At 44.8% G+C, this 13,220-nt stretch overlaps 1 protein-coding gene across 1 annotated transcript in view; it reads left to right on the forward strand.

Annotated features, from left to right (window-relative positions):
* The first annotated feature begins 2,161 nt into the window (after nt 1-2,161).
* Nucleotides 2,162-13,220, forward strand: part of DPYS (dihydropyrimidinase) — a 79,545-nt gene continuing 68,486 nt past the window's right edge. The window contains exon 1 of the mRNA XM_059901806.1: nt 2,162-2,492. Coding sequence (XP_059757789.1) covers nt 2,229-2,492 — 264 coding nt within the window. The 5' untranslated portion in view covers nt 2,162-2,228. The remainder of the gene's footprint in view (nt 2,493-13,220) is intronic.

Here is a 13,220-nt window from a genome sequence, read left to right on the forward strand (position 1 = left end):
TCGCCTCCCACCGGCAAGCTGGTAGACGATCCGGCATCTAGACATGCCCGGCGTCTGGACAGTGATGGCCAGAAAGGGGGAAGACACCTTCTTTCTGTGAGCTGGCTTTTCTCCTTAAACTTACCCAACACTCTCTTCTGTGCGGTCAGTGAATCTCAATGAGCTATTTCCTCCTGCTTCAGTGACATTCTACAAATCCCCTTTTCTGATCAAGTTTGAGTTAATTAAATGTGGAGAGTTTATGCTGCATTGTGTTACAGGGCATTTTGTGATATAAAGTGTCTGAGATAAAGAAACCTTTGAAATCATCATCTGAGCTTCAGAAAGGATGTCACAACCACCCTGACACCCAATCTTACTTTCCTAGAGTGCTGTTATGTGTGTAGCTTGGCAGAGTTGCATATTTATTATTATTCTTTTCATCTTTACACAATGGTCTTTTGACAATAATTGCATAACCTCCTTGGGCTTCTTATTCCTGGCTTGACAGCCAAATCTATGGCACTTTATTGATGTTTCCTAATTTTTAATCATTTTGAGGTTTGTGTGATCTGAGACTTGAGGAAATTTGATAATAATAATACCTTGCATTCCAGTATTAAAAATGCCATCTCCGAGGTCACATGTGACCACCTACTCCCCAAACTCGAAGTACCTTCCCATCCTCTGTCAGTTGATGGTTGAAAAGGACAAAAGAACCAAAGTAAACTAGCTGAAGCAAACACTGGAGAGTCTGAAAGAGGGGACATCAGACATGGCTGGTTCCAGGAGCACCAACGGTGTCATGAGAACCCAGTCCCTCTCCATCTCTCCTTCCTGTTCTCTGTGTTGGCTCTGTTCACAGGACTATTCCCTTGTTGTCTTTTACTCCCTCCAGGATTCAAGTCCAGCAGGAAAGAGAAAGCCCCTCATCTGCTCAACCTAACACAAGTTAGGATCAGCTCTCACTGAGCACAGTTAGTCTTCTTGGGACCCGTGTCATCCCCGAACACATCACCGTGGCCGTGAGGACTTCCTGCTGTGATTGGCAGTGCTTAGATAAGCAGATCAGTCCCAGAGCCGGAGGTCCCATCAGTTCCACCCAGGCGAGTGTTCTGAGAATGCACGGGGATGATTTCCTGCTAAAGAAACTCCAGTGACTGTTGGCAGAACGAGGAAGAGAATAGACGGTGCAGCAGCACGCGTCCACCACGCTCCCCACGCTTCCTGCGGCATTCGATCTCGGTGCTCTTGAAATCCCGCATTGCCGTCTTCCCCCACGCAGGGCTCCCCGAGCTCCCTTCTCTCTCACAGCTCCTCCTCTGTCTTCTCTTCATCCTTCTCACCTGGGAGGAAGGGGGTGGTCCACAGCTGTCCAACCCTATCCCCTCAGCTTGACCACGTGGAGGTCACACTCAACTTGCCATCACCTTCTCGGTGCCTTTATCCAGCTGTTCCCTCACCCAGAGCATCGTCCCTCTTCCCACCCCTCCTCTCTCCATGTCCACGTCCTCTGCGTCCTGCTTCAGATACCTCTTTGTGAATCTTCCATATCTAATTTCCTTCAAGGCAGAAATAAACTCCCCCTTTCCTCTAAACTCGTATCTTTAGCCTCTCTCGAAGGTAGAATTTTCTGGTTTCTTTATTGTTATCCACTGAAATATGTATGTGTGTCACTGTTGGCTCTTAGCTCCTTGACGACGAGAATGTCATTTATCTTTGCTCCTCACATAGTTAAGAATATTTAAAAGGAAATCCAGATCAAGTGGTTCTTCGGGGCGTGGGTATTTTCATTGCTGCTGGCGGTGTCTGTCTGTCTGTCTCCCTCCCTTCCTCTCTCTCTCTGCGTGTCTCTCTGCGTTTTGGTACAGACACACTATTCATAAAGGGAAGAAACGAGGTGGATTTCTTTCCCCAAAGTGCGTTTTCTTAGAAAGGAAAACAAACGTCCCTCGTCTTTAAAACTACCTCCAAGATTTTTCCCTTCCAATGACTGGAAGGGAAAAAATCTCGGTGTACATCCAGGGTCTGGACGTACACCTGGACTCAGGGCGGCGGAACTTTCAGGTCAGAACCCCGCTGACCTCTGCGCCCGCCCCAGCCTTTCGCGCAGGCCCAGCCCCCCGGGGGTGGAGCCGCTCCTCCCCCACCCCCTCGCAGCGGGTCCTTGATAAACCCGGAGCCGGGCCAGCGCGCCCTCCCCGTGCCGCCGGAAGGAGGGCGGCTCCGCAGCGCGTGCGCCCCTCGCCATGGCGGCGCCTTCGCGGCTCCTGATACGCGGTGGGCGCGTGGTCAACGACGACTCCTCGCAGGTGGCCGACGTGCTGGTGGAGGACGGCGTGGTGCGGGCGCTGGGGCGCGACCTGCTGCCGCCCGGGGACGCGCCGGCCGGGCTGCGGGTCCTAGACGCCGCCGGCAAGCTGGTCTTGCCCGGCGGCATCGACACGCACACGCACATGCAGTTCCCCTTCATGGGCTCGCGGTCCGTGGACGACTTCTACCAGGGCACCAAGGTACCCGCCTCGCCGCGCCCTGCACCCCGGGACGCCCGCCGAGCCCTTGGCCGCCTCTGAGGCTGCCCCCCGGGGTCTGGCCGGGCCGGCTCGCGCCGGCGTCGCGCGGGGGCCTGAGGGGGCGGGAGCGAGGCGCGGGGGCCTGAGGGGGCGGGAGCGAGGCGCGGGGGCCTGAGGGGGCGGGAGCGAGCCTCGGGGGTCTGAGGGGGCGGGAGCGAGGCGCGGGGACCTGAGGGGGCGGGAGCGAGCCGCGGAGACTCGAGCGGCGTCAAGGCGCCCACGCTGAGCTTCCTTCTTCTAGGTGGCCCTCCTCGGTGGCATCAGCCCGGCTTTGGCCAAGCCGGGCGCCCCCTACTCACTTTGGGTAATTGTCCGGTTTACGGCAGCCTATTCCCGCACCCTCGTTTCTCTGTACCCCTTCCCCCGAACCCCTCTTTTTCACTGGGTGTTCTGTGGACGTCCACAAGTCCTCCATAAAATCGATACTCTTTTAAGTCGACACTCCCAGACGTTTGTCCCCATCATCCATCCCCAACCCAAACCGAGTGAAAAATCCATTCACCCGGAAGTTACTGCCGTCACTCAAAAGTTGCCAGTGCGCGGAGGGTGATGGTGATGAGCCCACGCGTCCACAGTCTTTGCCTCCACCCACCAGCCGAAAAAGTATGACGCGGACAGGGGTTTCCAAGAGAACTGTTGCAGGAATGGTCTCCCAGCACTCTCACCTGACCTGTCCCCACCCCTTCTCCGACGTGCTTGCCCCGGGGACATTAAACACAGACCCTGATTCTTGCAGTTTGAGCACCTGCATCTTTACTGATGGTGTAGGAGGGTCAGATCACAGGTCCCAGGTGAGGGAGGCTTGGGTTTCTCTAGACACAAAGGCCTAGAGGCTCAGTCTATGAAAAGACCCTTAAACGGATCCTCAGAGCTCCCGAAACCAAGATCAGGAGATGAACAGGGCAGCCTTACAGGAACGTAAAGTTAAAACTGCCCGCAGCACTTTGGCCGGAGCCAAACCTACACCCTCCTTGAGGCTTGCGTTTGGGGATGTGGTGGGAGCAACGGCTCCTTGCAAAGTGGAAGTATCGATACCCTTAAGGTCTAAAATGTCACTCACGGATGCGCGGGTTTTTCCTCGTGGGTCACGCCCTGGTGTGTGTGAAACAGATCGGGCTGTTTAGTGCAGGTACAGGCTGCAAACACTTTCAGAGCAGTTTTGAAGATATATCCGTTACCCAACCGATTTCTAACCGTTTTACTCTCCTTACACCTCTCTCCCTCCACGTTCCCCAGTCCTCTAGGATAGACCAGAATGTTTCACAGAAAAAAGAACCATCTGACCCAGAGAGAGGGGTCTGGGGCAGGCTGCTGACGCCAACATTTGCAGAGCGTCCTCCTAGTTACTAATTATCAACCTTTATCCTCAGGCCAATGGTCAAAGTCGTTTGTAGGAAGGATCGTTATCTGTTTTGAAGAGTATTCATTTTTCTCTCTTGCTAAAACGTGAAATTTGCTAAATTTCATTGAATTTATGTTGACATTTAAAATACGTTTTTTAGATGTCCAAGCAATACACGATTATAGACAATTGGAAAAAAATAATAGGAAAGTAGAAAGAGGAAAAGTATTACCCATAATCTCCCAGTCAGTGACAACCCATGTTTTGGTGTATTGTCTTTATGGTTTTCATATGCTTTATTTTACATAATTGAGGTTGTATTGTGCATGTGTGTATGAATGTGTGTACCTGTATTACAAAAGTTTTGTAACCTGTTGTATTCAGTTATAGTACATGCACTTTCTGTTATCACAGACTCGTCATTCACTAAGTGCATTGCTGATGGCAGGGCATTCCATTGACACCCCCTTTTGCCAAGTGGGGACCTGCTGCTATGGCTGACCATCAGTCACCAGACCCACTAGCGTTATTCCCCCTCATTATTTCCCTTTCTCTGATCAGGGTTCCAGATGAAGCAGCCAAGAAGAGGGGTTAGAATGTTGCCAGGGCAGGACATTCCTTCTCATTCTCAAGTTTATCTGTGCATGCCCCAAGACCCTGGGAGGTGGTTCTTAGTTTTCTATCTGTTCTTGGCCATTCTGGGATTCCAGTGTGGAGAGATTTACGGTTCCATACTTAGAGGGCAGGTTTTTGTAGCATATATATATATAGTCTGTTCTCACCATTTGAAAGAACTTACTCACCAGTTGATTCTGTAGGCGTTTCTGTACTTAAAGGTTGTCAAAACATTAAAGGAAAACATGTTTTTCATGAGCTTAGGATCACAAGCAGAAAATGATACGGTCCGAGATAAGGTCAAAGATTTAGCAAAGACTAAATTCACGTGGAACATTAAACAGTACTCACAAAAGGGCCAAGTTGCAAAAGTCTACTGCAAAATTGGTTGGTTGAATCCCAGGACATCCCCATCCCCCAAACAGATGAGGCTCTGTAAAATGGAACCAGCCAGGTAAATACAGATAAACATGAGCATTAAAGTATTGGCCTGAGTTCTGAAAGAAGGGCATTGTGGAGTTATTTTGTCCTCTTTTCTAGAGTCTTCACGATAATTCCCAAGGCAATGTTGATGGAGTTTCTGGTTTGGGGAAACAGGGACAAAGAAGTCTTTTGTAAATGCTCGTCATATTATATACCAAACTTGAAAAACATCTTATGAATACTGTTAAGTAACATTTACTTTATCAAGTCCGTGCTATGTACTAGGCACTGTGCTAAGCTGTGCATTGTCTTCCAACAATCCCAGGTGCCATTGTCTACTCTTTGCAATTGAAGAAACTGAAACTTAAGTCACTTGCCCAAGGTCGCACACCTGGTAAGTGGTAGAGTGGCTCTTCAAATTCAGGACTGCCTGCCATCCCTAGAGCTCTTACCTACTAGGTTCTCTTCCTTTCTGAAATGATGATTGAAAAAAAGTCTAATGTTTAGATTCGTCAGAATGGCAGTAGGTAGATGAAAAAGCTGTAAATGTAAGGTGTGTGTTACTGTGAGAAGTCTTTTGTCAAAGACAGCAAAGTCATCTTTCAGAAATACACTAGCCCTTCTTTACCTTCCCGACACTGGAGGCAGTTAAGGTTGTCAAAATAAATACACATCTCACGGTTTGGGTTTGTGAGACATTTATACATGCATTTATAGCCACATCATCCCTAAGGCTACAGAAATGGGTACCTTAAGTACAGAAAGCCATAAAGTAAGAACGATATATCATGCTTTCAGGAGATGGGCCCCAAAAGGTTAGACCAATAGCTGTGTGCTTCCTGCAAGCATAATGCTAATCATTTATAATATCTGACAAACAGAAGGGATACTATTTGTGGTGGTCTATGTATTGATCACTAGATTGTGATGGACCCCAGTTTTAAAAATGAAATATAGGTCAACCAAAGGTTACATATTTTGGAAATCTAATTCGTGTCAGAGGTAGGTTTAAAGCTTATAATTGATTTAGTTAATTACAGGTAAAAGCTTTCCATCTGATGTAAGTAATGGAAATAGCGTTCTGCTTTAAAGAAATCATATTTCATTTTGTTGGTCTAGACTGGATGTACAGTGGTCTTCCAGTAATTCAGTATCCATTGTGAAAGACAGTGGGATTTTTTTATTCAAATGGGTATTGAAAATTAGATAAACTTGAAGGAAATACGACTTTGCTTTTACTACATCCTGTGATAAGAGAATGAATTAAAAGGACTTGGTCAGTCTTCAAATACATGTATTTCTATTCAGACATAGATACAGCTTGGCGTGGGTGGACTCACATTGAAAACCTGGCAGCATCAGCAGCTGGCAAAAGGATCTTTTTTTTTTTTTTTAATTGAGAAAATGCAGAACACTATTTTTGTAAAGGACAAAAAGTCCTCAAAATTATCAAGAGAGAAAATTATACTTTGCTCCGGAACATTTTGGTAAAATGCCATGGAGGTGATTACTCATAATAAGGCAGTGGAAGGTACATGATTAAGCACATATTTATGGTTGTATTTATAGAGCTTCCTCACCTGGTAGAAGAGCTGTGATTCAGAGAGCTTGGTTACAAACCAAATCCCTTTTTCTGTTTCTTGCTGGCGCTCCAGGATGGTTTTCAGAAGCTGTGCATGCTGACTGCATGACCTTGGGCAAGTCACTTCCTCTACTGGTGTTGTCAGCATTTCCGTATCTGTAAAACAAGGCAATAGTTAGAACATCTTGGATTAAATTTTTTTTTTAAGTAATGAAAAATACATATATTTATCATTCAGGAAAATGCTGGAGCATTATATTCGCTTATCATACATAGTTGAATGAAGACACTGCTTTTTTTTTTTTTTAAAAAGGAAAATACAGAAGAGTATAAAGAAAAATAATATCTAAATCATCTATAATTTCAACATTTTGCTTTTAACATTTTCCTTTCAGATTTTTCTTTTTGGGGGCACATATAAACATTTTTCCTTCTACTAAATGGTACGTACACTTTGGAATCAGCCTTGTTCGTTAAACCTTTCCCCCACTTCACTCTTGTCAGAGAATGTGATTTCTGTGGCCTGTTGACGTCTCCGAGGCTAAGTCCCAGATCTTTCTCTCTGGTCTTGTATCTCTTCTGCATCAGGCTTTCATTTCTGCCCATCGACAATGAATGTCCCACAGGCGCCTCAAACTTCAAGTGCCCAAGTTTATCCTTCTCTTCAAGTGCTCGACCCATTTTTCATCCTCTGTTTCCCCAACTGTTAACAGCTCCACTCTCATCTTGTTCGTGTTGGACATTTTGGTGGTTTCCAGCTTTTTTGGCTTGTGCATAACAATGTTGTGACGTAATTCATCACTCAGATTCCTGATGATTGACGTAGAAATCACCCCTCAGGGTCAAATGCCTGGGCCAGTGAGTGTTAGATCCATCCTAAAGGAGTCTAACATACATCCAGATTGCCTTTCAATTTATGCCCCCCTCACAGCAATACATCCTAATTCCCATCTCACTGCATCCTAGCTAATTGTGGATATTGACTTTTTTTAAATCTATGCTAATTTAATAGGAAAAACATAGAATTTCGTAATGTTTTTAAACAAGCATTTCTTTAATTGCTTGTAAGGCTGAGCTTTGAACATTCTTGTGTTAATAACTTCCATGTTCCAGCTGTAAGAGTGTATAATTCTGTGATTTCCTTCAGTGGCTATTTACTGATTACAAAGTTAATCTTTGCACTAATCAGGAAGAAAATAAAACCATCTCAAAGATTAATTTGAAACCACTTGACATTAAATAGGGCTTTGGCCCTATTGAAGGTATTGTGTGTTAGGAATCCTTTCACTGAATTTTACAGAATCTGGGACTTGCCTTCTTTCAGTTTTCATACTTGAGTTTTGCAGGCTTTTCACTTCCACCACTTGTTTTCTCCCTCATTTATCTGGACTGCATACCTTCAGTGTCTGACAGGGGTAGTCAGTATTCAAGGTTTCCTTGACGTTGCTGTCGAGAAAGAAAAATTTTTCCTCTAACTTCTTATGTTTAGTTTTTGGGGGCCCACAAATTAAACTGACAAAAGACAGATTCACAAGAGAAAAGATAGATTTTTAAAATTCATGTACATTCAGTGCAAGTTCACAGAAAAATGTGCTTCAGGGAGGCGGTTAGAATTTGGGGCTTCTGTATCACCTTAACAAGGGAAAGGGTGGGGAAGAAGGGCACTTATGGAAAAGCAAATGACTTAGGAAAGACCAGTGGGTTCTTAGGGGAATAGATGGAGATACGATAGTTCATGACGAGGTCTATTTAGGTGCAGTGCAGGCTTCTAGTCTCAGGTGGTAAGAGTCATCTTCCTGGAAAGGCATTTATGACAATTCAGTTCTTTTGAAAAGCTCTGCTTTTAGGCAGGTAAGGGAGTTCAGGAAAAAAAGCCTATTCTCAAATGCCTTCAGCTCAAAATGATTTTTATGCCGCGGTGGCACATTCTGGACCTTGTCACTGCTGTCTAATATGGAATAACCTTAAGCTAAGGAATTTTCAAGTTGATAGTTATGTTCCGTGAATTCAGTCAACAAAGTTCTTGGAAACCCACTACGTGCCAGGCATTATGGTTGGGGTTATGGAGATGAAAACGGTGGTCTTTGCTCGCAATGGCAGACAGACTGGAGGTATATGGGGTTCTAATTTATCTTGGCTTTAATAATAAATTATATACGGTGGACTTTTGGACTTGTAGACTTAACTTGGACAATTTGTGACTATTTTTGAGTGAACAATTTTTGATCTGGCATTTTCCCTTGTGCTTAGTAACCATTCATAATTGCTGGCATCGCTGGGCTGCATTTCCAATAGGTGAGCCTCAGCAACTCCCCAGAGCCTTCTCCTCAACACCGTTCTGTGCTTTTTCTCAGATGTCAAGTGACAGTTGAGGGAGGGCACTGCAATTTTTCTGTTATGCTTCATTGCATCTAATAGAGGAATTTCATGGTATAGTGATAGTCATGCGTTCCTGAGCCCTGAGGATCTGTTCACACGTAAAAGCTTAAAATAAAACAAACCATAATCTTTTTTTCAAAACAGGAAATTATTGGAGGCATAGATATAGAAATAGACTATAATTTTGTTTTGTTAAAAGTCCTAGTTAACGCTGATTAGGTAATGGGCTTGGGACAAAACTGAGCATTCAGCTTTCAAGTGTGCTCAGAGTCTACATTCTCCAGTAACATTTTCATAGAAGGATTTCAGAAACTGCACAGCCAGGGCTAGCAATATTTTTGAGAAACGAAATCTCACATGAATACGCAACTTGCGCAGCTTTCCCACTTTGCTGTTGGAAAAGTGAACCATCTTAATTCTTGCATCTCATAATTTCTGGAAGACATTCATTGGCCTTCTTCCTTTCTTCCTTAAACATTTAAAGAGTATTTATGTACCAGGCACTGTAACAGGCACAGGGCCTATGGAGATGAAACTACATCAGCTAAATCAGAATCTCTGGGGGACAGGATAAAAGTTCCCTAGACCATGCCAGTGTGCAGCCAGGGTTAAGAGTCACTGGACTAGGTAGAGAGGGGACAGGGAGAGAAGAGTATGGGTGACTTGTCTCTCTGAGGTGGAAAGGAACTCAGATCATGCAGGGCTTTATGGGCTGTGTAATAATTGTTTTCTTCATCCTGAGAGCAGAGGGAAGTCAATAACACATTGGAAGTGGCCCAGACTAACTGGTCTAGTCTAGTCAGAAGATGAGGGTGGCACAGGGCAACGGAGGTGCAGACGCAGGAAGTATGGAGACTCATGGAGTATGTAGGGGAGGGGATAGGTTGCTGATGGATTGGATTTGGGGATGTAGGGAAGGGAACAGGTAGACGTCAAGGGTGCCTCTTGAGTCTGTGGTTTGCACAGTGGGATGGGTGATGGTGTGATTAATATTTCACATTTGGGGAGGCAAGGAGTGTGGAGAGGCACTGTGGAGGACATCTTTACAAAGCTGGATATGCTTCTAGAGTTGGAACGTAAACTGGGATCATGAAGTTTCTTCTCATAAGTCTTAGTGACTATGAGAAGTCTGAAAATTCAGCCACGTGTTTTTCTCCCTAAGGCTCAAATGTACTGTTGGATTTCTTTTTGTTTTATTTGGGTCGAGCAGGTCCTCTGATAAATTTTAGTGAAACAAAGTCACTTGTTCCAGGATGAGCTTAGAAATGAAAATTCAGTGACCCCATAAAAGGAAAGAAAATCCTTGGGATGCTTTCAATAATGATTTACAACCTAATACAGTCTTAAATAAAGTCTTGTGTTCTGTCATATTATGACCCCACTGTTGGTTAAGAGTTTATCCCAATTTATGTTCTATCATGTTTTCACCAAGACAGCACATGCTCTTTTCCCCTCAAGACAAGGTTTTAGACAAATTGGAAGGTTTTCAAGGGAGAAGAGCCAAAGTAATTAGGAGCTGAAAGAACTGATTTATGAGCCAAGATTAGAAAAGGCAAACGCATTTTGTTTGGCTAACTGACAAATAAAGGAGAAGTCAATCAGCAATAAATACAAAGGAAACAATTAGGTTTTGTATAAAAATATGAAAGAAATTTTCACCCTTTACTGGTTCTCCCTCCCCTAAACTCTCTTCATTCTTCAAATGTTGATCCTGGTGAACATTTTGTGAAGTGAATCTAGAAGCATCTGATGTTAAAAGCAATTCAATGAATACTGAAAATATCCAAGGTGAGCTAGGAATGAGATGTTCTGATGAGTTGGTTTGCTGGATAAAGTTAATTATCCCATGGCTAACAAGTGTGTGGAGGCCAAGAAGCACTGATATGGGCCTTTCCTTGTAACTCTTCTAGGGGCGCATTATTTCAATGGCAGCTGTTGCAGTGATGAACATCACATGAGCTTAATGAAGTTGCGTCTCATTTGTGAATTTACAATTTATAATTTGATGGGACTTGTTTTGTTTTGGTATGGCTTTGGGTTTCCTAAATGCTTGATTCATTTTACCAACCTATGCCTTTCTCCAAGTAATGATTCACTGATGACCTGGGGCAACAGGCTGGAAGTCAGATCACACTAAATGGAAGATGGGATAAGGGGGAATGGCCTGCATAGGGTTGAGGCCCAGAGTAGGCTGAATGTAAGACCTCCTGCTCAAAGCTGTATTCCTCCTCCATGTTCCCAATGAGAATTTACCAGCTGTGAGACCCTGGAGAGTCATTTGACCTTTCTGAGCCTCGTTATCGTCAACTGTAAAATAAGAAAAGCAATTTCTACCTCTCAGGACTATAGCAAGGCTTCGTTCAATGAGCTAACGTGTGTAAGATGCTTAACCCAGGACTGGGCATTTGAACAAGCTCTTCTTTCAAGAGGCAGATACTTCCTGGGAGGGGCAGGTCTCCTTCACAGCTCCTGGTGTCCCCTCTAATTGGGATTACAGAACTGCAGCTCTGGCACGTGGCTCCCTGGATCCAGTGGAAAGAAGGGAACATTTCAGATCTTGAAATAATAGTCAGGGATTTGAGATAACTTTGGGCAGCCAAGGGACCCTGGGTAACCAGAGAGAACCGAAGAGGCAGGAGGAAGAAAGACGTTCAAAGGAGGCTGGGGCGCTGACTGCCCGGCCACTGTTTGCCAGGTCCCAGGGTAGCAGCCAGGATCCCTGCGGCAGGTGGATGGATAAAGCCCCAGGGGTTTGGAAAAAGACAGGTTCCGTTTTCAATCCATTGCCTAGGATTGGCCCAGGCTATCCTGTCCCAGGCACTATAGTTTTTCTAGATCTGTTCCCATTTTGAGGGTGAGGAGAAGGAGGAAATTAGGGAGGAGAAACAGAACAAGAAGAAACCAAAGAAGACAAGTGGCTGCTCCTTTTCTGTTCATTAAGGAGATAGAGCATTTGTGATAAATCCTTATTTATGGGCTTTTAAATGATAGCCCCAGGAATTTCAATTTGCTGTAGTTTAAAAAGAAAAAAAAAAGTGGCCATTTGACCATCACATCTTCAGTCTCATAAGAGGCCCATCGAAGTTGAGCTACTTAATTTATATGGCATATACATGCATACCTGGATTTGTATCACATATATGTAAAATCTTTATTTTTTCTTCTTTTGAAAGTTAGGCTTTGTTATAGAAAATGTAGCAACTACTGAAAATAAAATTTAACTAGAGGAAAATTAAAAGGATCTGTAGTCACTCCACCCAGAAACAGCCGCTGGCTCAGACCTGTTTTGTTTTCTTGCTAAGGGTTGGTATGTTCTGGAGCATGTTGCCGTGGCTTCTCTCTCTCTCTGGTTATTTCCCCTGACCTTGGGACCCCTCTGGCATCCTCTGCAAGGTGACTGCCACATCTTTCTCCTGCGTTTGAGTGCTCTTCTGCATCGGGGCTGCGTTTCTCTGTCTGCAAACACACAGAGTGGACATGTGCCCGAGCACCTCACGCTCAGGGTGCTCTCCGCAGAATTCATGCTCCCTCCAAAGACCAGATCGGCTGCCCTCCTCTGTCCCCTCATCTGCCACCTCTCAGTCACTCCAGTCAAAATCAGCTCCTGGACTCCCGTCACCCCCGCAGACAGCCGGCCACTGCCTTGCCTTCTGGGAACCATTGCTTCACACATCCCAGTCATCTTTTTGTAAAGTACAGTTGGTTTACAGTAGTATGTTGGTTTCAGGTGTACAGCATAGTGAGTCAGTGTTTTTGCAGATTATACGCCATTATAGGCTATTACAAGATAATGGGTATTAATTCCCTGTCCTGTACAGTACATCCTTGTTGCTTATCTGTTCTATACATAGTTGTTTGTATCTCTTAATCCCATACTTCTTATTTGTCCCTCCCCATCTTCCTTCTCTCCTTTGATAACCACAAGTTTGTGTTCTCTATCTGTGAGTCTGTTTCTCTTTTGCATGTACATTCTGCCCTTTACCACTTTTCTGCTTGATGCTTCCTCACGGACCCTTTTCTCAGAGTTTCTCCCCTGCTGTCAACTGTTACTGAAAGCACTGGCTCTGGAGCCCAATGACCTGGGTCCAATCTTGCCTTTGTTATTCTCTAGCTGTGAGATGTGGGGAGTTATTTCATGGTGCTGTTCTCAGTTTCCTCAACCCTGAAAAGGGGTTAACAATACGACCTGCTGCAGAGCTGATGAGATGGTTAAAACACTTAGGACATCAGAATAGTTCCTGGCACATAATAAGCACTCACTACAAGTTAGATACTATTATCCTTATCAGCAACTGCACATTTATGTCCTAATGCTAATTCAAATCCC

Source organism: Balaenoptera ricei, chromosome 17 (genome assembly GCF_028023285.1).
Source record: "Balaenoptera ricei isolate mBalRic1 chromosome 17, mBalRic1.hap2, whole genome shotgun sequence".
NCBI classification, from domain to species: domain Eukaryota; kingdom Metazoa; phylum Chordata; class Mammalia; order Artiodactyla; family Balaenopteridae; genus Balaenoptera; species Balaenoptera ricei.